We start from the raw sequence: 27,228 nt of genomic DNA, 5'->3' as shown, positions 1-27,228 counted from the left end.
TGTCTATCTGACTGGCTGGCATGGCTGACTGTCAGTAGATTAATCCAAAGCCATGTTAAATGGCTTTGTACGTGTGTTGAATAAGTGAACATTATATGTGTGCAGCAATATCTTTTACTACACACTACCTAGGTGACCTTTGCTTGGCTCCTCCAAACACAAAGGACGCATGGTGGCAATGCTAAAGCCGGTTCATTTTATTTTTTGAAGGTAATGAAAATGGAAAGGGTGCTCCACTGCCATGCAGGAGATGGCTGGTTTAACAGGCGCGAAGCCTCACCCAGCCCCAGAGTCCTATCAGCATCAGCCAGGTGAGTCTTTGTAAACCAGCCATCATCCACACACACTCCCAGGAAGCTTAGTCAGTTCTTCAGGTTGTAACATTATGATGGTGTGATTATGACCGGGTCTGACTTCGTCTTCTGCCTAACTCTGGTGAGACATCTCAAGCCACCATTTTTAAATGTTTCCAATTTTCTTCTTCCCCCAATGAGCACTGCTCTGCAGGGGGTTCAGTAGCCACGCCTGCATCCTGTTCTTTTTATACCGTCGTCCGCCTAGTATCTGTAAACTAAAGTGTTCAGACCGGGACAGACCATTTAGCTGTCAGCCATATTTGGACCATTGCAGTTTAGGGTTAGTTGAGGCTATGCACCACGTGGGCGAGTTCCTCTCCATGTGTTCAGTTCATTACCAGTAAGTGTGCACCCCCTGACACCTTCCAAGCTCCCACCTTGTCGGTGATCTCCTATTTCTGAACCGAACGATCAACCATGACTAATATGTATTTGTCATGAACAGCATACCGAGATTGGTCATTTTATGCTTCCTTCGTGATTGGTCAATACATGTCTTTGAAGTCATGAAAGTCATGAATTATCACCAGTGATCACCAGTTCTAAAATACAGTAGTGATAGGCTAGGAGTGATAGGTAGATCCAGGTAACAACAGCAGAGCATTGAAAATGATGACAGCACAATTCCTTCTTATTTTTGCATTGATTGAGAAACATTTGATTAGCCTACACTCAGTCCGTATAGAATTTAGTAATCTAGCACATACTTGTATCCAAAGTGACTGACAATGAATTCAACATGGGTTATTTAGGAGCGGAGTCACGCAGCCTACTCAATGGTGCCTCCTACTGGTAGCATGTATGCACTGTTGACATCGCCACTGCATACACAATCCTAACCACTGAGCATTATGATATCCTCCTGATGAATAATATACAGTCTTGGTCAAAGATGTCCACTTTCCAGGTGGCCATATCCTCTACAATCTTATTTTCCTATCCTTGCTATTATATTGTTCTATAGGAGATTCTCAAGGCTGTTGAAAGTATGGGTGACCGATATAAGGAAACCCTGAATACAATAGTAAATATTACATGCCGGGACACAACTGTAAATAACATACATAATTAAGTAGAAAATATAACAGTATGATTTCCGTCCAGTGGCGTAAAGACGGACGTCCAGAGCAAATATATGAGTGTTAAAATATCGGGGACGGTGTTAAATAAAGAGTGTTTGTGTTGTTTCAGCACCACACAGCAATGAAATAACATTGCTAGTGTCTGATGTGACATTATTACGATGTGAAATTCAGTTTCCTGAATTTGACCCTGATTGGTGTGATCTACTCGATCCAGTAGGTTGAAGCCACGCCCTCACGTAACGGCTCTAGAATGCGTAGTCTTCTTCAAGATTTTTTCCCCCGCGCCATTTCCCCCTCGCTTGTGCAAGGAAGGACTTGACTGCTCAAGGTAAGCAAAACTCTCAAATGCCATGATGAGTGATATTGTTCGATGAAAATGTATTTTTCCGTCATAGCTTTGGTGAATAGTTACATTTTAACTGTCTGTTTTGTATTGCTACGAACAGGTAAGGTTTATTAGGCTAGCGAACTTGGCCTACAGCTCGGATACCACCACATGCTGGTATCTAGCATTAGCTAGCACCCATTCCTTGATTCCTCCTGCCGCAGCACAAACATTAATTTCGCTCCGATGTTCGTCCAATCCACTCCAATAGAGCTCCTGCATTGAGTTTAAATCCAACTCTAACGAATAAATTGTCCAGTTTTAAGTTTCAAAGAATATTCAACCTGGTCTCACCGGAATCCCTGAAATGACCACTGAAAGTTAATGGAACACACGCAGATCTAGCAATAGCTAAAGCTAAGCTTTCCTCTAATAAGCCACGTTGCGGCAAGCTGAAAAGTGCGGTGCTAGCCAAGCAAACGTTGAGCTAATCGCTAGTAATAATGGTTATACAATGTGGTAGCAATGTTAATAGGGTACTTGTCATTTAATATAATTTACATGTTATATTTATATATTCATGTTGTCTGGTTGTCTTGAGTTTTTGTGTTTTATTTCAAAGTCATGCTGGTGGAAGTGGAGTACAAGGGAGTCCATAAATGGGTGCGTGTTCCAACGAATGAGGAGGACCGCTATGATTACTCCACATTCATTCGAGAATGTATCGCCCGATTTACCATTACTATTCCTAACGTTCAGAATTGAATACAGTTTGATGGTTGAATAAACCGTGGACTAGACACTGCCTCCGCCTCGTATTTGAGAACATTATAATATATAATATCACGGCCAAAAGCTGTGTGCGCCTCCGGAATATTATGCACAGAATTGCAACCCTTTGGTTCCGACAGTTTTTAAGCACTCTACAAATTACGTGATTTTGAAATTCGTCACGCCTGATTTCCACCGGGGACGTACGCGCCGCGGAACGGCTGCGAACTCTGCCCTGCGTCAATTGCCACCGGGCGTGCAAAGGCAACGCAGCGCTGCCTTGCGAGCCAGCCGTATTCACACGAGATCACGCGATAATCCTAAACCTAATGTACTCACCTTCCACTCCCGAGACTATGCAATTAAATGCCAGGCTTTGTCCTTTCTTACATTGTCCTGATAAAAAGGATGATTTATTTCATAAATTATTTTATGTTGCTCCACTTCGACAATCAGTCTCTCGTCCTCCATGTTGCCGACCCTCTGAGACCCTTTGGCTCAGTGTTGCTAGGTGGGAAATGTAGGATTATCGTACCAGAGACATAAAATTATCGTATTTTGAGGGAAATTATCGTACACCCGTCATAATCAAAATAACAAGTCTATTGATGCGCTATATAGTCACTCGAGTGTTGAATAGCATCTATCAGGCACTAACGGCTTTGCGTTGGTACGGAATGGATTCATCAGCAGCCCCACAGTTACGTTAGGCTAACGTGTCTCCCATAAACAATGACGGGTGGGAACTAATGAGCCAAATCATGAGGCCTGGAGGCCAGCCACCCACTTTTAGTAAATAGACATAGCACCAGGTTTAAAAGGGAAATAGTATTCATGATAAATGACAAGAAAATAAAGATTTGGTTTCACATATTGAAATTTTATTTTCAGAGAAACAACATTGTCTCTGTCCTCAAAATGACAACAATTCATAAAATAAACAAAAACTGCACTTAGGAAAACTTAAAAGTGCCTACACCAGGTTCTTACTTAAAATAAAGTGCAGTTCTATGTCATTTTTTGTTTTATGTTCTGTTCTGAACATAGTAAGGCAGCTAACATATGTTGACATGTTGCAGGAATGTCAAAGACTGTATTTCTCTTTGCTATGGTGCTTAAAACTCTAATAAAGATATTGTGGAAAAAATAAATAAAATAAAGTGCATATATAACCTGGCTATATAATAAGGTTCTTTCATTTTCTTTTCCGCGCTTCTCCAGACCGGGCTGAGCCGTCTCTGCTTCTTCTTTTCTTTCTTTCTTTTTTTTTTCCTGGGGCGGGCGGAGCGGACTATTCAGCCAATCATTGCCGTTGTTCTGAGGCAAGCTCACATTTAGAAAAGCACGATTGGCTTGAAATTTGTCACATGGAAAGAGATGCCTTCAGGGTTCACAAAAAGAAATCCGACAGACAGTTGCGACAGGCTGATTACAACCGATTACAACCACACATTCACTGAATGGTCAAATTATCGTATTTTTGGCCTTTTTTGGGATTATTGATCGTACATCGTACAGAGGGCCAAATTATCGTACAAATACGATAATTATCGTACACCTGGCAACACTGCTTTGGCTGTGTCGATCGTTCCCTATCACGGATATAGTGCACTATATATTGTCTTTGGCTGTACATTAGTGCTTCATCTTAGATATTTTATTAGAAATCTTTTTTCTGTGTTTACATTAAAGGATTTAATTAGGCAATATATATTTTTTGTTTCAGCTAAATTTAATTTGCTGAATGGAGCTGTTGTGGACCTGAATTCCTCTGGGGTCAATGTGGAGTGTAGCTCCCTCCAGTCAACAGTCACTGACACAAGGCTTTCTTGTTTACGGGCATTTATTAGCTGAGTCTCATCATCCTCTTTGCCATCAAACATGCCGTGAGAACTCATTGGCCGCGTTAACTTCAGGGAGTGAAACGGGTAACACAAAGGCAACTTCTCTCCAGTGTGTCTCACGTTGAACTAACAAAGGTAATATTCCCGCACTTATCTCAAAAAGCGGTTGGGCACGCGCTGCATGCTCCGATGCTGGTGCTACAACAATAAACGTCACCTCTTGCACCTCAGAACAATAGTTCCGCTATACATTGATTACATTAACAGGTAAGCTTGTAAACATACTTAAAACTAAATTAAATGCAGATACATATATAATATATATTTAAATGTGGTGTCATTCTTAATAAACTATTACTTTATGAAACTTACATTTATTCTAATAATCCAAATAATGCAACTGTTTCTGCTGGCAGCTACACTCCCACCAAATCACTGGTGATTTCTTTTAAATGAATAAACTAAATAAAGATTATGAGACTTGGTTTAAATGAGGTAGCTGCATTACTCAGCTTCAAGCAGGGTAACTGTCTTGTGAATAGGCCGTGCTAGGTACGTTTGCTTTGTGAGCCGCTTTCCTTGGTCATCCAGTGCTGACTCACTGATCAGCATTTGCAGCTTTCTCACATGTCCATCTTCACCAGGATACACTTCTGTGACCTTGGCGATCTTGAAAGACCCAGATACTCCGATGCCCTTGGGTGTGGACCAGGGTTCCCTTTTCCAGCAAGCTTCTGATGGCGACCTTGATGCGGGTGTCTTCTCCACGCTTTCGCCGGGGATTTTCTTCTATACATTGATTACATTAACAGGTAAGCTTGTAAACATACTTAAAACTAAATTAAACGCAGATAAATATATAATATATATTTAATTGTGGTGTCATTCTTAATAAACTATTATTTTATGAAACTTACATTTATTCTAATAATCCAAATAATGCAACTGTTTCTGCTGGCAGCTACATGGAGGCTGATATATTCGACAAACTACTGCGATCTGCTAAAGTATCTTTCAAGGTGTCCACTGAGCTCTCTCGTAAGAAATTGTGCTGTGTACATAAATGCATTGCAATCATTCAATTTATTGGAATTTCATTGTCTTATTTTAAGCATTTAGCAGATGTTTTTATCAAGTGCATTTGTCCGTAAGAAGTAACTAACAGCAATGTACCACTATTAATTTAGTATAGGGGGATTATTTGTTTATCAACACGGCAGATGCGCGAGCAGAATGATGGTAAAAGAAAATTTGTTTGACCGGTTGCCATGGTTATCTCTGTGTGGTTAATTTGCAGTTGCGGTGTTAATTAGCGATTTTGTCAGTTTACTGTTACATTAAACTTTAATCAGAAAACTCGGTTATATGCTATAGATCAGGGCTATTCAATTAGTTTTGAATGGGGGCCGGTTGGTGGAAATGATCCAGAATGAGGGGCCAGAAAAAACATAGGAGTGCATATATTTTCTTTATTTAATCAAATGGAGACCAACAGCTTCTCAAAAACAATCCCTATTTGATTAACGTCATAGGCTGCCTGTTAGTGTTTAATAATCTTATCAGTTCAGGAAAAGACAGTAGGTTAACTCTGCAACAGCTTATCAAATTACATAGTTATAGGTTAACTCAAGAGTGCAACAGCTTATCAAAATACAGGTAGTAATAGCAGCTTATCAAAATACAAGTAGGCCTAGGTTTACTCAAGAGTGCCACAGCTTATCAAAATACATAGTAATAGATTACTTTAAGTGCAACAGTCTTTTCAAAAACAATCCTTATTTAATAAACATAGGCTGACTGTTAGTGTTAACTGGCATGCAGTGACCTTCTTGGTCAAATGTGCCATCTAATGAGAGAAATGGCATTTGTTTGATTTTGCAAGAGCAGTGAAATCGGGAATATATGACGTCATGGCAATATGCATACAGTGGTGCAGGTGCTCGGCAGTGAGGGATGCGCGATTACTCGTTTTAATAGCATTCATGTGTGAGAATGCAGATTCTGACTTGTAAGTTGATCCAAACATAGTGAGGACAAAAAGTGCAAGATGCCTTGAATTAGGGAATTTCTGGTGGCTGACTTCACTAGTCCAGAACCTGCCAGCTGTAATGACTGTCGCAGGTCAGCTGATGACTGAATGTCAATGAGTTTATTTAGTTTATTAATTTAAAATAAAACACCAGTGATTTGGTGGGAGTGTAGCTGCCAGCAGAAATGAGTTCAATGAGTTCCAGTCGTAAACACGTCATGTTTAATGACACAACCAGGGGTCTCATTTATAAAACTGGGATCGTTGCTAAAAGTGTACGTACGCCCAAAAGCCAAATTTTGTGTGCGCCAAAAAGTATTCCGATTTATAAAACCCTGCGTACGCACACCATACGCAATCTTTGCTTTATAAATCAGAGTGCCTACAAGTGTGCGCAGCTGAATCAGCTTCACGTTCTGCCCTGTACACGCCCCTTTTTAACCATAAATGGTCAATGCAAATGACCTCATGAATGCGATCTGCATACAAAACAGACTCGGATGCAAGTATTATGTCTTGTCGGAAACAATGGCAGAAGTACTTAGAAAAGCAAAAATGCGATATTTCACGGAGGTTGAAGTGGAGACACTTGTGGGTGAGATGGAGGCCCGAAAAGTAGTTTTGTTCGGCTGTCACGGGTTTGGGATCGCCAACAACAAAAAGCAGAGTGAGTGGCAACATGTTGCTGCAGCAGTGAACTCTTGTCAGTAGCACGGAGCGCACAGTCCCAGAATTAAAAAATAAGTGGTCTGACATAAATTTGGTTTTCTTTTTTTGCGGATGCATTATTAAAAAAAATATCGCGAGAATACGTATCATCGTGGGACGCCAATATCGTCATCGCGATAAAAATTCGATACATTGTGCAGCCCTAATAGAGGCAAAGCTGTGCTTTGTCCAAGAGTCTCAAAAACATCCGATGCAAGGGTCTACTCTCCTTGATGTTGACGTGTTAGAGATGGAAATTTTCTTGATTGAATCAAACACGCTGTTTCGGGTTTTCTCATCTGTAACCACCTCCTCGATCGATGCAAGCATACACTCTTTGACGGTCTCAGCATCTGTAAACTGCCTTTTCTTTTTGCCTAATGTCCAGGTGACTCGTAGTGATGCTGATCTTGTTCTGAACAACGGTTAGGGTTCGGCGTCTCTGTTCATAGCATGAAGTTAGCCCCAAAATCTTCTGGCGGCGAGCATCAGAGCCCAGTGGGAAAGTGGTATTGAAGTTGGCATGATTATAATAATAATAATAAGTTACCGGCGAGCAGCGGCATCAAGTTGCCAGCGTTCACTCGTTGCCATTATCTTACAATGCCTTCTCAGTTCTTTACACACCAATATACACTCGCAACAAGAAAACAACATTGTGTTGATTCAACCAGGCAGAACGATCATCAAAACAACATTAGGCGTGAACTTCGAAGCGGAGCCCGCCAAGCAGTTGAGAGGAGCAATGCAAAAGCTCACGACGAAGCTCGTAGTGGGAGCATGCGGGGAGGATTGTTGTGGCTGCGCGCCTCGTCTACGCTGTGCTGCGCGGAGATGAGAGAGGGCGGCTCATATCGGCCCCTATAAGGCCAGCAGTTAAAACTTATTATTTTATTTTTTTTGTAGTTAAAAAAAAACAAAACTTAGTTTTTTCACTAAAAGAGCCAGTAAATATTTCTCCGTGGGCCAGGTCCGGCCCGGGGACCATGAATTGAATAGCCCTGCTATAGACCCCAGTGTTTCCCCTAGAATTTTTTTTAGGCCCGGTGGTAAGAGCTGATAGTGTGATTTGTTATACATTTTTCACGGGATGCTAGAGTATTTGTTGGTTATTTCCATATATAACACTTGCTTAGCCATCACAAGTTGATAATGATTCAACACTGACAAGTGTTGGGAGGAGATAATGATCTCCTCCCTCTGCCCCTCTGACTTGTTCCTCCACACCTGTCACTCGCCCTTCTTCCCCACCTGTACTCTCGTTTGGCACCGTGTTTAGGAAGTACCTTGAAATACCTTTTTGTCCTTCATCCCTTTTACGTTTTTTTGGTGGTGCCATGCTAATGATGATGTAACTTAATGCTGTCAGATTGTCCGTTATGATGGGGCATCATCTGCGCACGCGCGACACCGCATTATTATTTTTTTTTGGCCGGTTGTTGGCCTGGCGGGGGCGCTCGTTGGCCTGGCGACCCGCCAGGCCTGAACAATGGTAGGGGAAACACTGGACCCTATAGCAGGCCTATTCAACTAGCGGCCCGTGGGCCAAATGCGGCCCTTAATTTTTTTCTGGCCCGCAAGAGGTTGCATGCAAAAAAATAATAAAATAAAGGAGAAACATAGTTGCATGTAAATCAGGTTTCTGTGTGTAGCCGGTGATACTAGCCAGTATCGGTACCCCACAATCAGGAACTGGCATCACTGATTCTGACAATGTTTGGCTCCACCGATGCGTGCGAGTCAAGCTTTTCTCATATGAATGCCATCAGAACAAGGGCACTTTGCTCCATGACCTATGAGAATCTGCATGAGTGTCTCAGAATGAGCCAAACTAGGCAAACAAGGCAGTTCAATCTTTCTCACTGACTCAAAATGTCTCATATGTACAGTAGTTCTGTTTTGTGATGATTCAAACAACATTTTTTAATTCTAAATACGTGTCCAAAATATGTGAGAACAAAATCTTTTATAATGATACGATTAAAAGTGAAGAAGGAAGGAATGCGTCTGACAAGTTTATTCCATGTAGTAGTACTATATATATTAAGTTAACACTACTTTAAGTACGAATTATTTGTAGCGATTCATTCACGTAGTTTTACTGTTTGGCCCAGTATGCTCCGTTAGCGTCTTACCTCGTGGACGGGGGAGGTCTAACTGGCCTACTTCAACGGAGCTAGTCTTATCTATGCTAATGTTAACAGTAGCCTTTACCATCCGTTGTTTGGAATTATAAGCACAGAGCGAATAAACTAACTTCAGGAGTCACTTAAAATACTGAACACGGCTGCTTGGCATGGACGTTAAAAGGGCCGTTGGATAATACAGTAGTGCTCCATGCAGCATGCATGCACTGCAGTAGTAACTCCGGATCTTCTGTAACAGCATAATTTCACCTCTTAAATAAACGCGAAAAGAGGGGGGGCGCCCTCTGTTGGCCGGAGGGGGCAACAACGTGATATCTTTATTATCTGGGTCGTTCTTTACGTGTAACTTTATATGCTACTAGGGTGTGCTTTTACTTATTTAATCTTACCTTGAATATTAAACTTGCCTCTAAAAACTGTTTTTTTTCTCTTGTCTGTATTTTCAGAAAATGGCTTTAGGTCCAATGAGAGGCTACACTCGATCACCATAAAAATAGTGGTATTGAGAGAGCAGACGAAGGTGAGGAGGCATTGGCCGGCACCACCTTAAAAAAACATGTTGCTGGGGTGTCAGATGGGAAAAGGGCAACTACATGCATTCTATTTGAGGAATTGGCAAAGGGAATAGAGGAGGGGAATTCGTATAGAATAAAACATTTTGGGTGGAGCAACTACGGGGACATCAACAAAGCTGCGAACTTGTCGCTTCTCGGCAACAATCGCCGTTTTCTTGGTCAATTTGGTCATTCACGTGAATCGTAGAACCGGAGAGTTTTGTTTTGGGGGGGGGGGGGGGGGGCAGCGGATCGCTGACCGCGTAAATGCGTAAGTTACACGTCAAAAGCATGATCCTTAATATTTGAGCCATGAATATATAAATATCCCAGTTAAGAATTCTTAAAGAACCTACCACATAACCCCTTTCTTCTTAAAAAAATATGTACTCCGATGGCTGCCAAGCGGTCAGCGGATCAAGTATAAAAATGAAGTATAGAACCGTGATGTTGATAGGTTTTCAATGTAGTGAGTCCCCGGGACCCACAGGTGGCGAGTTGGGTGGGTCCCTGAGAAATTCAATGGGTCCCGAGTCGACTCCCCAGTTTAAAAAATTTATTTCTTTTTTATTATTATTCTATTTCTTAAGTTAAATTAATAGTGTTAAACTCCTTGATGGTGGTATGATATGGTTATAATAAACGGATTTATTAATGTATGTTCAAAATGTAATTGTATGCTGACCTGCAATAGGTTTCATCTTTTTCTTTGGTGGCATTTTTGCGTTCTCTCTTCTCTGCCTGTTTCTCGAGAAAAACGGGATCTCGTTGGAAGCGCGATGTATGCGCAGGCGCCGTTTGGGCATAACAAAATGGCGGCTGCCGTTCAATGTAGTTTTCATCACCACCACCGGATTATGTTTCATTTATTTCATTACAGCACGTCCCCTAAACGTTACAACATAATCGACACGAATGAGCACAGCATCGAGCAGTGGAAACGTGGGTTTATTTACTATGAAGTTCGTATTTTTAATTGTTGAAATGAAATCAGCGGTGACGAGCTAGTTGTTTTGGTAGCGGCTAAATTAGCATGTCGCGATACTTTGTACAGGGGATCACGTCTGCGCCGAGTAGATGCGCAGAGGGTTGAAACAGCGCTTGTCCAGTCTGCTCACAAGAAGGTTTCTTTGGCCAGTTACTGTGATTAAACACGAGTTGTTTAATGTTCACAATGTATCGTTTTTCATGGGGGAAATGAGATGCGTCCCCGGGACGCATGGATAGTGAGTTTAGTGCGTCCTTTCAGATTTTAATGCGTCAGGGACGCAGGACGCGTACCTAGCAACATCACTGATAGAAAACATACAAACTGGTAAGCTTTTTTTTGGTATAAATATAAATAAGCCATTCGTGAAAAGGCCGACAGTCGTCAGAATGGATCTGGCCCTCAAATTGTCTTGACCCCGGTGGGGGAGCTGTTAATAAACATAAATTCAGGGCGCCCTGGCATGGAGGGGGTACCTGGAGGTACCTACCTCCTCAGAGAGTCAGGGGCCATACCCCTCTGGTTGAATGTAGGTTTTTGTGTTTTCTTGTATTTTAGATTTTTTTTGCCTTCGAAGTAGTCTTGCAAAGCCAGACCAAACTACAGCAAGTAGAATACCTTCGAAGTAACACATGCAAACCATGTGCTTGCCACAGGGCATACTATTCCAAATGTTTCTTTTTTGGTAACTGGGTAGAAAACCTAAAAGTGCCAATTCATCAACTTCACAGATCAAGATGGATTAGTGCGTGTAACGATCAAACATTCTCCAGTGGATGCAAGTCCGTTAGGACTATTTTATACTTTGTGTTGTAAGTGCCTCTCGGCATAGTACTCAGAAAATATTGCTCTTTGTATGATAGGAGGCCAATACAAATCTTGGATGGGTCATCTGAAAGGACTGAGATGTGCTCAGAATCTCCAACATTATAGCCTAGATAAAACTACCATTTGCAAAAAACGGAGGGCTACGCAAATAGTCTGGAGTGAACTGAGGCCAGGTCCTCGATTGGTAGTGTTGGCTATGTAGGGCTATTTAAATATATTAAAGATTTGCGCGATAATCTATAGGCCTATCTCTCCAGTCCAGCAAAAAGTAATTTGATATGCCAAGATGTCGAGCCGTGGTCTTATCAATCGCTCCCGGTGGATTGCACGTATAATTTGCGCTCCGATATCAGCAGTTCTCTAATCAAAAGGGCATGCCATTGTGAACACATGAAATCTGCGGTGAACGCGGGTTTAAATACCCAAAACCGGGTTATGTTTCAAACTTAACCTGCGCAAAACCTGCTCCGACCAGGTTTGATTCAAGGCATTTTTCTATAGCAACTAACATACCGTGATGCTTTTGGAACGGAAAACCTAGGGTTACCGCGAACCCTGGGTTAACTTACCCGGTTATGTGATAAAACCGGCTTTGTGGAACACCCCAGAGGCTAAGAGACAAAAAAGAAAATTGTGACAGTTGTAAATAAAATATTTTTTATAAGCCTCAAGGATGTTTTGACATTGATTTTTGATAAAGTATGCTGAGTTTTGTTAAGTCACGCTCAGACTAGTGTCATTATTACAATTAAACAAAATTCCCCCCGTGACACTGTCACCTTTATTCCTCTGAGGAGTTTGCAGGTCTGCATCAAAGTGATGCTCACAAGGCATCAGACCGTGGCCTATATCGCTGCCGCGGTAGAAGTCCCCGCCCACCTGGAGGCAGAGGCTCGGGAATTAATATGTCCCGAGTCAATGCTCGTCCCTCTGCGAGAGATGGCAGAGGTCGAGGACATTACACTGGTGACTGTTCAGGGCTGGGTCAAAGAAGTAAGTTATAATATAATTTGAATTTAACCACTTGACTGGCAGTTTGCAGAAACCCTCTCTTATAATGGTTGCAGCAATTCTATCAAAACAAATAGAAAATACTAAAACCACTTTCTCTGTGACATTATTTTCTGTAGCTTACATTTAAATCAGTCCTGAAACATCTTACAATGGTATTGGATAAAGGTGAACTATATTGGAATACATTTTAGAAAAGAAAAATCTATACTTAAAAATCGTACCGCTTATCATGCATGAAACTTTGTTACTGTCATCGCTTAGATAGAAAGCTATCCGGGTTGTGTAATGCCATTTTCCCATTTCTCATTTAGCTAGGTGCGTTCCACCCGCACACAACACCCGGTGGCCCGCCAGTGCCTCGAAGGACCGTGGTGCTGAAAGATGTAAGGAATTGGGACTGAGCCTCCACTCGACAGGGCACACTTCAGTGGAAGTGAGTAAATGACAATAGGCTATACATTGTATTGATTTTAAAGCATTTAGGTATAACCTTTTTACTCTGCATCCAACGGGCGCGTCCAAGCAAAAACTAATATATTAATTTCCTGTAGGTTATCAATGGAGACAAGGAGGTCCAGGTCATGGGGTACAGGACCCTCCCAGACAGGGACATGGAGGTCCTGGACCCCAGTGACAATGAACACGTCGTTCCACAGGCCATGTGGGATGCAGTCGTTGGCAAGACCGTCCCAGCCATGCCTTTCCAATTATTATTTAAATTTGAAAAGGCCAAATTACTTAAATTACTTTAAGGGAGGAGTAGTCATCGCCCCCCCCCCCTCCTGTTCGAGTTTTGTTTAACTGACATTAAATAATTATTTCCGTTTGTCGTTGTTGTCCCATCATCATTTTTACTTTCAAATGACATCACCGCAGCACGAATATTCATGACAGCCCAGGGCCCAGTTTCCCGAAAGCATCGTTGGCGTAAGTGGATCTTGAAGTGCGTCGTACGAGCATCGTTGAGTTTTCAGAACGTTTCCCGAAAGCATCGTTGGTAACGAACGTCGTGAAAGCGCTCGTAGCTAACGAGTGCTCCAGACACTCAGTAGTGTTAGCTAAACACCCAATAGTGTCATTATTACATAGACTTTCAACACAAATTTTGTTGCATTCACACTACACCGGTGTTGGTGTTGGAAAAATAGTGTTAGCATAGACACTCAGTGTTAGTTAAAACACCCAATAATGACATTATTACATAGACTTTCAACACTCCATATTGTTGCATTCACACTGGTGTTGTTGGGAAAATAGATTTAACTTTTAACATTGTATTTGAACACTAACACCAGTGTAATGTTAATACAACACTGGTGTAATACTTTTACACCATGTAGTGTGGATGCATATAGACTCTTTGCCGGTGTTAAATTTGACATCACAGCTGTTAATTTAACACCAGTGTTTTTGCTGTGTAGGAGTTGATCTCTTTTTTTTTTCCTTATTTCTTAAGGCCTATAATTGCCTGAGATTAATCACGTGGTGTTTTTGTGTAGCACTACTTTGAAAAATGCCTTTGGCAATAAATGAAGGTTAAATCAAATCTCTTACTCTTATTCTCATCAACAGAGAATGAACGGTGGCATCAAAAAATAAATGAGAATTTGAAGCTCCAAAAGGAGGATAGGCCCATGCGTCTGGCAACTCTGCCTCTGACGTATCACGTGACGCTCCTTCACATTCTGTCCGCATCCTTGAACCTCGTCGCCATCATCTTTAGCTAGCTAACATCTCACTTTAACCTTTAAGTGTGAGAGTTGGTCACTTATACTTGCTATTATGACATCTGTCACTTCAGTCTGTGGGTATTTTACTCTGCTAGAATGATATAATGCGAGTTTTCAATAAATCTATGTCAGACATTACGCGGAAGTGTATAACCAGATACACTAGCCATAGCTGTTATCACACTAGTCTTTGGTCTTGAGAAGTCACGTTAGCAAGGACCAAGTTGCGAAGGGTCGCTAGCCTCGCATTGCGCCAGCCAGCCAGCTCGGTGTCTCTCCAGGCCTGGGACAGAGCCGAGGCAGTGGAGATAGTTGAGTTAAACTAGCGGAGTGGTTGAAACAACCCCAGGATCTCTTGAAGCGGATCGTCCCCGACGCCCCAGACCGGCTCCTCTGCAGCGTCACTGACACCAGCTCACCCACGTACGTCTCCATTTGTTGTTTACAGTCACAATGTTTTTGTATTGCGAAAAGAATACATGGTCAACGGTACTATAACTTATGGTCAGGCCTCTTTCTCAAGCGCATCCATGTAATCGAATACTAATCAGTGTACTCTAAACATGTCATGCTTCACTGAACACATTATTAGATTCAAAAGGCGAAATTATTGTAGTACTGTGTTGTCATTATCAAGACGGTGTTGTGAGGTGAATGCTCGTTAGTGCTCTAGTTAGACAAGTGATTAACTTGTTGAATAGTGTTATTATAACTAAATGTTTTGTGCAGGCGGCTGTGCCTTAGGGGAAGTGAAGATGTCTGAGGGAGAGAACAAGCAGGCTCCTGTCCAGGAAGTGCGACAGGAGTCCGGCGCGGCTGCCGCCGCATCGACGGTTCAGGGGGTGTCATCAGTATCTCCCCCGGTGTCCATGGTAACACAGCCTCCGCCAACGGCAGCCACAGAAGATGAGGAAGAAGAAAGTGAGGACGAGTCAGAGATCCTGGAAGAAAGTCCATGTGGTCGCTGGCAGAAACGAAAAGAAGAGGTAGGCGGTGCGAAACGATTGTATGTGATGTAGGGTTGCCGCGGTACGGTGTGACCGGTGTTGAGGCCAACAGTTATTTTGTATTATTTTTTTCCAGTAATAAAAGAAAAATTCGCCGTCACCTTTTTTTTTTTTTTTAATGTGTTTTCTCATGAAAAAAAATTTGACACAAACCTAATAGGCTACCTAATAAAGCGTTGGAACACACAAGACCGGTAACCATAGCAACGCCGGTAAACAAACCCCGAGAAGCCCAATCCCTGCGCTACGGCCATCCGGAGGCGCACAGAGCTTTTGGCCGTGATTTGATATTTAAGCAATAGCTCACGAGAGGCTGTGGTACGTTCTCATTATACCACTGTTAAGGGGCGTTTTTTAAAGAATACAAAAAATTAGTCCCTCCTGGCTGCCTTCAAAATGCACGACGGTCGCTATACAACACACTTTAGCGTCCCTCCGAGAGAAGGCTCGGCTAGAGCGGTTCGCCGGCAATTTATCCTATGGAGAACAAAGTAGGAGCAGTAGTTCCTAGGCCACTCCCAACAACTGCTACTTTGTAACCGTTTCTACTTCCGTTTCTTAGGCTTCTACCAACAACTGCTACTTTGTAACCGTTGCTACTTCCAGGCGCAGAGTGATATGCACACTTTCACAAAATGATTGGGCGTCATAGCAGTTATGTATACGCTCATTATACAACAGTTAGGAACCAATCAGATCGCTGGATTTAAGCCACCCGTTGTATAAGTAAATTATACAACGGGGGGCCTGAATCCAGCGATCTGATTGGTTCCTAACTGTTGTATAATGAGCGTATACATAACTGCTATGACGCCCAATTATTTTGTGAAAGTATCACTCCGCGCCTTGAAGTGGAAAGTGTCAAAGAATACAACCGTGTTTTTACTAGTGTGTGTGTGTGTGGAGTCATTTTGCCATAATTTTAACAGTTGTGTAAAATAAATAGAACAGTTCACTGAAGCCTAAAATCGGCGAGTGAACTGCTCCATAGGATAAATTGCCGGCAAACCGCTTTAGCCGAGCCTTCTCTCGGAGGGACGCTAAAGTGTGTTGCATAGCGACCGTCGTGCATTTTGAAGGCAGCCAGGAGGGACTACTTTTTGGTAGTCTATAATAAAACGGCTACTTTGACTTTCTTGGTTTCTTTTTAAATGTAGTGTGTCTATGACTTTCGTTTCGCCATAACAGTAACCGTTGTATAAAAGCAATAGATCACTTCAGTCAGTGGCATGTCAGGATCTATTGCTTAATTATACAACGGGTGGCTTAAATCCAGCGACCTGATTGGTTCCTAACTGTTGTATAATGAGCGTATACATAACTGCTATGACGCCCAATCATTTTGTGAAAGTTTGCATATCACTCCGCGCCTGGAAGTAGAAACAGTTACAAAGTAAAAAATATGTTGAACGATGGAGAGGGTGTAAATGTTGAGCAAGGCGATGGAGAGACTAACGAAAGCTTAGGCACACGGCGAGTGAACTGCTCCATAGGATAAATTGCCGGCAAACCGCTCTAGCCGAGCCTTCTCTCGGAGGGACGCTAAAGTGTGTTGCATAGCGTCGTGCATTTTGAAGGCAGCCAGGAGGGACTACTTTTTTGTATTCTTTAATAAAACAGCTACTTTGACTTTCTTGTTGTTTTTTTTAAATGTAGTGTGTCTATGACTTTCGTTTTGCCATAATAGTAACTGTTTTATAAAAGCAATAGATCACTTCAGTCAGGGGTATGTGCTCATTATACCACTGTGAAGGGGGTCGCCGGCCCCCCGCTGCGCGTCGGGCCGAACAACGCCCCTTAACAGTGGTATAATGAGCACATACCACAGCCTGTCGTGATATATTGCTTAATTATATTATACTATTATATATAGAACGTTATAGACGCTGTCACCGAGAATTGGCGCGCTGCCAGACGCTGTCACCGAGTGTGAGAGGAGTTGACGGAGAAGATGGCGGTTGACCTAGTTTCAAAGTTTATACCGTTTATACTCTGTATTACCGGTGTTGACACGAGTGTATTACTCGGTGTGAAAATGTCCACACCGCGGCAACCCTAATGTGATGTGTCAATTTCATCAGCATACAGTGACTGACCCCTGATCTGTTGTTCCTAAAAGGTGAATCAACGCAATGTTCCCGGGATTGATAATGCCTACTTGGCAATGGACACAGAGGAAGGAGTGGAGGTGGTTTGGAATGAGGTCATGTTCTCAGAAAGGAAAAACTTCAAACTGCAGGAGGTGAGTTAAGATCTAAGATGATATTTTAATGAAGCCTTTTTGTTTGTAGGTCTTTTGAGCATCAGGATTACTGCTGCCAACACCACTTGAATACGGCACCCAACACCTCTGTGATCATGCTAATTTTTTAGAGCAGGATTTTTGGAATATAATGGCTGCTTATGTACACGGCACTTAATGTACATACTTATTGAATGTGTTACGTCCTTAAAAATAGTTCATTGTATAGCATCTTATCCTAGCTATCTTTGTTGTGTACGGGGAATGGGTCAACCTAGCGATCATTAGTGCTTAGCACATGGTTCTATGAACATCCTTACTGTACCGACAGCGATATATTGTTTCTCTTTCTTCTAACAAATGTACTTATTGTAAGTCGCTTTGGGTAAAATAATCTGCTAAATGTTAATGTTAATGCTAATATGCCGGCAAATTGATGGTCTCTGAATGGTTGCCGTGTGGCTGTGACAGGTTTTCATTGTTGTTGTTTCACAATGGTTATGCAGATAGTAATAGTTATACCTCTTGTCTTCCCGTTTTGCACAGGAAAAGGTTAAAGCAGTTTTTGACAACTTGATCCAACTGGAGCATTTGAACATTGTGAAGTTTCACAAGTACTGGGCCGATGTGAAGGAAAACAGAGCGAGGGTATGTTGGCATCTCACTATTCCTCTTTCTCCAATCCTTCTCTAATTTATATGGAGGGTAGTGCTAAGAGTTGTTTTACTGTCGACCTTTGCAGGTTATCTTCATCACTGAATACATGTCCTCGGGAAGTCTAAAACAGTTTCTGAAAAAGACGAAGAAAAACCACAAGACGATGAATGAAAAGGTACGTAGGGTCATATTTAGTTTTCCCATCTGAAACAAACCTCTGCCTCTGACTTACCCATGTTAGTGCTACAGATGTTCTTCATGCTGCATCAGAAATCCCCCCAAACCACCAAAATGTTGGTCCTGTCCCATTCAATGTAATTGATTTTTCGAAGATAAAAGTTCTATCAGAAATTAGTGATGTGCATTTCTGGCAAAAATACTATTCGATATTCGCTGAGAAGTATTCGAATAATATTCGAAAATCGGTCATTCAAGAACCCCCCACGCACGCACGCACCTCACGCACACAGAATGACACAGGGGGAAGCTTTTATGATTTGTTTGAAATCAATCGGTTTATTTCAACAACTGCGCCATACACATTCAACATCAAAATTATTACAACGTGGGCTTAGGCAAATAGGCCTACATGCGCCGAAAACAGCTCGCTATTTATTTTACTGAACACAGCCTGCATGACAGTGAACTAGACGCCAAAAAAATAACACTTCTTTTTACAATTTATTTGTTACTTACCAGCATTCGTAGTGTTGATCAGCAGAGAAATAGTCTACCAAAGACGTTGACGTCGCTTAGCAACCGATGACGCTGGGGTTGATAAGTTACCGGACTACGTCCGGAGTGATGCAATAGAAAAGAAAAAATCGACTTTCCTTGACAGTGGTCATTATATGCTTAGCAACGGTGAATTATCAAAAAATTATTCACCACCGGAAGTTGTGAAGGCCCATGCAAGTGAACGGAGCGTTCAACTGCATTGAGAAGAGCTATGTAATAAATAACTATAGTCACATTCATTATTCGATATTTTTTGTGACTATTCGACTATTCGACGATCGTTGCCCATTAATCTTGAAGATTCCCATTTTGTTCTCTTTGGTGCCACCTTTGGTGATAAACAGTAATTCTTCCCAGATGTACAAACAGTCTCAAGTGCAAGGGCTTTAATAACCATTGTGTTGCTTCATTCTGGGTATTGACTTTATTTATTACATGAAAATCGACATGATTTGTATTTAAAAAAATATATCACCATCTACTATGATATTGTAATGGAATGTTGCAATTAACTCTTACAAAATCTCTTGCCTTCTCTGTCTATCAGGCTTGGAAGCGCTGGTGCACACAGATACTCTCTGCTCTCAGGTCAGTTCTGCAAACAACTGCATTTCATCCCACATATGACATCCTGTTTTAGCTATATCAGTTAATATTCATTTTGAAGATATATTTTTGATTACAAATATTGGAAATTGTAGATCACAGATGGACCAACCTCTAAAACGAGGTCCAAATATTCATATGAATAAAGGGTGCTTGATTTTAATGACACTATGTTTGCATTGCTGGTCCTCAGCTACCTGCATTTATGTGAGCCTCCCATCATCCACGGCAACCTCACCTGTGACACCATCTTCATCCAGCACAACGGCCTCATCAAGATCGGCTCAGGTGGGAGCCAGAGGAGACTGTTAACATCCAGTCGCACAATGGCCTCACGCTGCGTGAAGACTGAGGTCGGATTTTATAATAATCCCCTCATCCGCGTACTGCCATTCACTATATTATTTTACACTTTGATTAAAGAGTGAAACCCCATTCTAATTGAATGCTCTAAATTCATAGGATAATTTGGTGGAAGGACGGAGCACTTAATCCTCAATTAAATCCATCTGTCGGTATCACCGGCGCTCTTCTTATTAGAAAATATTGCATGTTCACGTCTAGTAAGGATAAGGCAGCAAAGAAGGCTATGTTCATTTAATTTTGTTTATTCAAATATTTTTGTCACAATACGATACGTTAGATTTGGTATTTTAATCGAATCGGTCAGTAAATGGCTAGCGGAAACCCTGGAGCACCTTGTCTCAGTGTTGCATTTGAGGGAAAGATGATGTATTGTGTAGTCTGCCGTCTAGTTGTCAGGAATGACTTAATGCTGCTTTAACTAACATGTGTATGGCCTTTATTTTGATCCATGCCTTTCCCCTGTTTGTTTGTTTTCCAGTGGCCCCAGACACCATTAACAACCACGTCAAAACGTGTCGGGAGGAGCAGAAGAGCTTGCATTTCTTCGCCCCCGAGTATGGAGGTGAGGCCGTGACGAGCTACTGAATGGTCTGAGATACTGCTCGGGGCATGGAGTGTGAGTCATGCGTCTGGTCCACAGCCTTGACTCTTTGTCTCTGTCCTTAGCCGTGGCCGACGTCACCACCGCTGTGGACATCTATTCCTTTGGAATGTGCGCCTTGGAGGTAACGGCCACTTCACTATCGTCCTATTGAAGAGAAGAAAGACCTTCCCCATGACTCTGTGCCACCATGGCACCCATACTCCTCATCGTGCTCCCACATTGTGCTTTAGCACGTGTCTTCTGGTCCTTCCACAGTGCACCGGAGGTTGACATGCATGGTGACCGTTATCCTTGTTTTGTGCCTCTACCTCAGATGGCCGTGCTGGAGATCCAGAGCAACGGAGAGTCCTCCTACGTCTCCCAGGAGGCCATCAACAGTGCCATCCTGTTCCTGGAGGATCCGCTGCAGAGGGTCAGCACATGCCGGCGTCCCCATGAATCAGTGCAGGCCGTATCCATCCCAACCAGCCACTGATGCGTGTTGTGGTTGTGTTTGCATCTTTTAAGGAGTTCATCCAGAAGTGTCTGGAGGTGGACCCCAGCAAGCGGCCCACGGCCAAGGAGCTGCTGTTCCACCCCGCCCTCTTTGAGGTGCCCCTGCTGAAGCTGCTGGCTGCCCACTGCATCGTCAGCCTCCAGCGTGAGCACGCACGCACACACACACACACACACACACACACACACACACACACACACACACACACACACACACACACACACACACACACACACACACACACACTCCGTCATACCGCAATATATTTTTGACAAACGTATATTGCAAACACAAATATTGTTTGTGTAAAAATACCATGTACGTTTTTATAAAAGACGGCTCTTATTAGATTGCGCAGGAGATATTCTCCAATAAGATGTGCATGATTTTTCTCTCCTCTCGGTACGTTCAGACATGATTCCAGAGAACGCTTTAGAGGAGATAACCAAGAACATGGATCCTAACCTGGTCATCGTGGAGATCAAGGAAGGGGTTCAGCTCAAGTAAGTCTGATAGTTATAGTCCAGTGAAAGTTATAGAAAATGACCTAAGGTGTTGGATCTCTTGAACACTGTCTTCTGAGCCATGTAGTTAGGAATATGCCACTTGAATAATGAACAGTGAATATAACTTCTTAAATGAGAACTGAGCTACTCTCGTGTTCTTTTGCCATGAACAGTTCAATTCAACCAACTAAGAGAAAGAGGACAAACAGCCTCGTCTTTGTATGGCTAGGCTAGCTTCATGGTGCAATGACTGTGTTTGATGAAAGTGTGATTTCCTTCTCTTTGTTAGACTCTCCCAGTTCCCTGCGCTAGAACTGGACAAGTTCCTGGAAGACGTGAGGTAGGAAAACAACACAAGTAATGCAAACGGTGTAGGGGTGGTTGGTGGGGTCGGTGTTACTGTAGTTGCACACTCTGTCAGGGCAGCCCCACGTCCTGGAAAACCTGCACTTAAACTCATGGAAAATGGCCAAATTGATCCAATGTCCTGGAAATGCTAGAAAATGTAGAAGTTGCGCTACAAAACAGAATTCATTTTTCTGTGTGGGCTGTGTTAAGTCACCAACTCAAAGTTGTACTCAAAAACGATTTCATGTACACGAAATATCAGTCACTGAGTGAACCACTGCACCTCACTCAAGTCGGTTCACAGCTGACTGATTAAGAAAAGGAGAGAAGTTGGTCTGTCATGCTTCTGCTTTAATAGAGTTTAGGGGGGCTGCTTCCGAGTGAAACATGACCCCCGGGAGGTTTCAGTGTCTAATAACACTGGGATCCCTGCCCTGTTGGTGAAGATAATCCATCACTTGCTGGGTTCATGTGTGGTTCACTGTGTGATCATGTGAGCTGAGGACTAGTGTGGTGGGGGCCCCTTCCCAGGCGCCCCAGGGGCACAGTGCTTAACCAGAGGGGGGGTCTTCACAGGAATGGGATCTACCCCCTGACGGCGTTCGGCGTGCCCGGCTCCCAGCAGCCCCAGCAGGAGACCGTCAAGTCCCCAGTGGTGCTCCCCTCGGTGAAGTCCCCCACGCCAGAGCCCTCTGAGCTGGAGACCCGGAAGGTAAGGAGGCTGGAGCCTGACCCAGGCCGGGAATGAGTCTCTTAATTAATAATTAAACTGCTTTGAAAGGGCGCTCGTAACCAGTGTTGCCAGATTGGGCACGATTTCCCACCAAATCTGACAACACTGGCTGCAGCTTCAAATCTGACCCGATCTGGCAACACTGATCGCAACTGGCTTTACATCGGCAGACAAAAGCGTATTAGGCTGAAACCTCCTGAGATAATTTTCAATTTCCAAGGGAGTTCTAAAAGGACGCATACCAAAATGACAATCATGATGCAATTTCTCTGAAACCGATATGTGGCTCAGTTAGGTCATGTTTCCAACCTGCCCCATTTTAGATAAACAGTGTTTGGTACGACCCGAGCCAGTTCTGCTGGACATCTGTTCATGTGCAAGAGCAGATAAAACATGAGCCCGCAGATTTGTCTGGTTACCAGCCTAACTGGCGATATCTTCTTAATTAAATGGGCTAGAACGTGTATGACAATATATTTTAAAAGCAGGGCTGTTTGAATATAGTTTGAATGCATGTTTTCACCCCTCAGGTCCTGCAGATGCAGTGCAACATTGAGCCTGTTGACGAGGGCTCTAAACATCACGTGAGTCCCAAACATCCCACTCCTCCTCCTCACTTTATTATTGGAGAGGAGGCTTTGCTTCATGATCGTTGTGTGTGTGTGTGTGTGTGTGTGTGTGTGTGTGCGTGTGCGTGTGTGTGCGTGTGTGCGCGCGGATGAGCTGAACTGAATCTCTCCTCCGTCTCTCTTTCAGCTCACGCTGCTGTTGAAGCTGGAGGATAAGCTGAACCGACACTTGAGCTGTGATTTGTTACCCAGTAAGTTTCCTCCACGTTCCCAGTGGCGCTTGTCTCCATTCCAATAGCGCTCGGTTCAGCAGGATGGATTGGTTAAGACTGCTTTAAGATTAGATTAAGATTGTCCTATTTACTCATCTGCGTTTACCGGATCCGGTTGGATGTGGGCTTATAGATCTTTAAACACTTTCACTTAGCTATTTGAGAGATTTTTAGTCTAAATGTAAAAAAAATAAATCATTAATGGTCCCATGAATTGAAAGGCTTGATGACCGGTCTTGTGCTCTATGGAGAACCCGTGGGAGAAATCAGAATCATGTGCTCGTTCTTATGCAACCATCACCAGGGTTGAGAGTAGGCAGGAAAAATACATTGGAAATAGATCATCTTTTCAACCAAAAATTGAGTTTCGGTCAGCCGCGCTGCAATCAGGATGTGAAAGCATCAGCATGTTCCTTCATATTGTCCTCAGAGATAAAGCGCTGTGAGTTTCCCTTGGATTCTATGACCGATACACACAACCCGTTCAGCAGGGGGTCATATGTTAACATGGCTTTTTAATTCAGTATTTTTTTTTATGTTAGAACACAAACATACCGTTAGCCTAATAGCACAATTGCCTCAGTCATAATTTGGCCAAATTATGATATCTAGCCTAACTACCTTCCTAACGCTGCCGAATCACAGTGATTGGCTGTAACCTAAGCCAATCAGAGTGCTTTTTACATCCCATAATATAATTATAAATACCTCGAGGCATTTTTTACGCTTAATACAAGATGAACCTTAAAACGTGACTTTGGGAATTATGCAATGAGGCCAATGATGTGCAATCCAGTCGGAATTGAGTAGTTAATGCACTGTCGCACCGTCACCTTTATCCTGTGTGTGTGTCTTTGTCTACTGGCTCAGATGAGAACGTCCAGGAGCTGACAGTGGAGCTGGTTCAGCTGGGCTTCATCAACGAGGTAGGCTGAGCGTGGTCCCTTCTGCCTCGTTATTCATGATGGCCGCCGTCATGACCACTCATCTCTGCTCTTACCTCCCGGCCTCAGGGGGATCAGCCGCGGCTGGCGCTGGTCCTGGAAGAGGCCTTCTCCAAGTTCTATGGCCGGAGCGGCTCGCTGAATCCGGTCACCGTCTCCTCCTAGCGCGACCCTCCCCCTCCTCCTCGTCCCCCCCCATACCTCCTCCTCTCCCTGAACCCGCCGCCCCTCGATCTGGTCTGGAGCCACGGGGGGCCCCCCCCTCCCAGGGAGGAGGGTCTGATCGGGGGGGGGGGGTGTTGGGGGTTGTATTTTTCAACTGCTGCCATGGCCTGCTTGCCTTCGCATCCTCGTCATTTCTTAGCCCTCCAGTGCCCGCCCATTCCCCCCAGTGTTGCTTCTTTCCTCTGAACCAGCTGGGAGAGCCCGCAGAATGGCATTTCTACATTTAAGCTTGGTTCCCTCAAGTCTCTCTAAAGATCTAGAGAACAATGGAAACAAGTGGCTCCAACCTTCATATAAGTCTGTATTGAACTTTGTTTTTTGATAATGAGAAATGAGAAAATCCCCCCCCCCCCGGGGTTCTATTGGTCTATGTGATTCCTGTGTGTGTGAGTGTCTGATAACCTCTTGTCTTCTGTCGATCATCCAGTCTCTGCCTTCAAAGGGCCTGAAGCTAACGATCTATTGTCTTTATTACTGTCAACTTCTCTGCCAACAAACACAATCCATCGTCTGTTTATTTGTTTCTAGCGCACCGTATTTCAATTCCAGCACTTGAACAAGTGGTCTTTTGGTGAATATGGTTCTTTGATTATTTGAAAAATGTTTAAACCTCACCTGGCTTTGGTGTCCGGTGGGCTGTTATTATTTTAACTTGTCTATTACATTGCCTTTTCAGGATAAGGTTGAACAACATGATATGCTGGTGCCATGTGTGTGTGTGTCAGTGTGTATAGAAAATATGTACATATAAATATCCATTGGCCTGAAGCTGTGGCCTCTAAACCCTAAAGATGACCGTGGATCCAGTGTTTATGAAACGGGGATCATTTCCATCCCCTGTTTTTAGTCTAGCTCTACGAGGTGGTTAAAGACCTATGGTAAAACTTGAATGGTTTATAATCTTCAGCCATTCCTGAACGTTATCATATCGTCTCTCCGAGGGTGGCCCTACAATGGCTGATCCTTTGTCGAACGCCCTGCGGTCCAGCACTGGTCGATATCAACAACTGGTGACCTCTGGTAGAGCTCACTGTTTGTTCTGTCTGGATCTTCACAGGGTCTGTCTAATCCATGAGATGCAGGCACCGGAGTGCATGGCATGCTAGTAACCATCTTGTATGCACTGTATGCTGGCTGCACGGCTGTAACTGTATGTCTGTTTCTGCACAATACCGCCCTCCTCTTTTTCAATTACTCCAATAAAAATATGCACCTTGAAAACGTGTGTGTTGGTTCTGCTTTGTGTGCGTGTTCAGCGTGTGAGTAATTTGATTACTAAGACACAGAATTGGTCGTTTCCCTTCAGCATTTGGTACACTGCAATCCAAACGGTGATGTCCTTTCTGCCTCGGTGTCTTGTATCCATAAGTCAATCAAAATGCAGCCACTATGGATGTGGCCTCGTCTGCATTTTGACCAGCAGTCAAAAGGTTAGAACCAGGACAAGCTTTAAGAAAACTTTATTTTTTCCTAAGTGTTTATTAGTAAAAAAAAAAAAAATACAGGACCATCATTGTTTCAATCGTCTGATCAAAATATTACGAAACTAGCCCTTGTTCAATTAAAATGCTTTACATATCTTCCGTCACAATGTGTGCTCAAAGAAATTGCAATTGAGTAAGACATTTCATGCGGACAAACACATTGCCGTACAAAATTACAGTAAGTAATAAATTACATCAAAACTAAAAAATACTTTTATGAAATATAAAACACCCCTAGAAAGACAATCTAAACAAGAAAACCTACCCAAGTGGCAACATCCATGAAATATTTTTGTATTTGAATTTTTTTTATCGTCAATACAGGGTATTTTCCATTTCTTTACATCTTGAGTAAGAAAGACTACAAAAACAGTACATAGCACTTCAATTCAAACACATTACTCTTTCACATTAAATTAGTTTGACTTCCCAGTATTAAAATAATGTAATATAGGCACAATCATGAAATTTAGGAACAAATTTTCCCCACAATTTTGGTCACATTTGGTCACATGTTGTGTTAATTACACAACTACACTTTAATTTACTGAAAAATTGAAACTTTTGATGATAATGTTTCACACATAGCAACTAATTAGCCCACTATTGTGAATTTACTTTCTCCAATTCCTTCTTAAAGGATAGCCAATGCAGGGTTCCAACAGTTACCAAACATCCAAACATCCAAACATTACGATGTTAAACACTGGCTTAAGGCCAGAGATAAATTCAATACTGTCATCTCACAGTTTACATTTTTGTCTTTGAAGTGACACCCGTACCTTTAAAACATTAACCCGAGGAACCTCCGCTCTCACAGTGAAGCAGCAACAGCACCACCGCAGTCATCTGGCTCCATCAACCCCTTTGAATACCTACGTCCCCAGGGCCGCCTCAAACCTAAAATACTGGGAGGGATTATCCGGGAGGAAACTGATTTCAATGCTCATTATTTGTCAAGAAAGCTTGTGTAATAACAACATCATAGAAAACGTTGGTAAAAGTCAGATGTAAACAAATACCATCAATGGTATTCAATGTAAAGCCTTTCA

General features: G+C 42.8%; 3 protein-coding genes across 13 annotated transcripts in view; 2 read left to right on the top strand and 1 right to left on the bottom strand.

Annotated features, from left to right (window-relative positions):
- Positions 1-198: 198 nt before the first annotated feature.
- LOC130375042 (uncharacterized) lies at positions 199-13,467 on the top strand. Of its 10 annotated transcripts, XR_008893712.1 has the most exons (9): positions 199-311; positions 1,656-1,769; positions 4,264-4,516; positions 5,026-5,193; positions 5,343-5,419; positions 9,712-9,785; positions 12,433-12,628; positions 12,961-13,082; positions 13,201-13,467. XR_008893712.1 is itself a non-coding variant. In XM_056582046.1 (7 exons), exons 3-7 carry the CDS (start codon positions 5,073-5,075, stop codon positions 13,399-13,401), a joined length of 714 nt encoding a protein of 237 aa, XP_056438021.1. In that variant the 5' UTR covers positions 204-311; positions 1,656-1,769; positions 5,026-5,072; the 3' UTR covers positions 13,402-13,467. The 10 variants fall into 10 exon arrangements, 2 of the variants coding, with proteins under 2 accessions (XP_056438021.1, XP_056438020.1); XR_008893710.1 differs by lacking the exon at positions 4,264-4,516 and having other exon boundaries at positions 203-311; positions 12,430-12,628; XR_008893711.1 differs by lacking the exon at positions 4,264-4,516 and having other exon boundaries at positions 204-311; positions 12,440-12,628.
- An 843-nt stretch (positions 13,468-14,310) lies between these two features.
- nrbp1 (nuclear receptor binding protein 1) lies at positions 14,311-26,222 on the top strand. Of its 2 annotated transcripts, none has more exons than XM_056581200.1 (18): positions 14,311-14,802; positions 15,109-15,365; positions 17,506-17,628; positions 18,175-18,276; positions 18,371-18,460; positions 19,571-19,611; positions 19,823-19,917; positions 20,474-20,557; positions 20,662-20,720; positions 20,913-21,011; positions 21,107-21,239; positions 21,508-21,598; positions 21,891-21,941; positions 22,526-22,661; positions 23,213-23,266; positions 23,439-23,502; positions 24,394-24,449; positions 24,537-26,222. In XM_056581200.1, exons 2-18 carry the CDS (start codon positions 15,135-15,137, stop codon positions 24,630-24,632), a joined length of 1,605 nt encoding a protein of 534 aa, XP_056437175.1. In that variant the 5' UTR covers positions 14,311-14,802; positions 15,109-15,134; the 3' UTR covers positions 24,633-26,222. The 2 variants fall into 2 exon arrangements, with proteins under 2 accessions (XP_056437175.1, XP_056437174.1); XM_056581199.1 differs by having other exon boundaries at positions 23,439-23,503; positions 24,389-24,449.
- The window catches only part of si:dkey-12h9.6 (macoilin-2), a 10,573-nt gene continuing 8,956 nt past the window's right edge, over positions 25,612-27,228 (bottom strand). Inside the window, exon 12 of the mRNA XM_056581198.1 lies at positions 25,612-27,228. This exon is cut by the window's right edge and continues 517 nt beyond it. The gene's annotated coding sequence lies outside the window, so the exon portion shown is untranslated.

The sequence above is a fragment of the Gadus chalcogrammus genome, chromosome 21 (assembly GCF_026213295.1).
Source record: "Gadus chalcogrammus isolate NIFS_2021 chromosome 21, NIFS_Gcha_1.0, whole genome shotgun sequence".
NCBI lineage: Eukaryota > Metazoa > Chordata > Actinopteri > Gadiformes > Gadidae > Gadus > Gadus chalcogrammus.
Note: the sequence above shows the minus strand (reverse complement) of the source record. Positions and strands in the feature narration are given on the sequence as shown.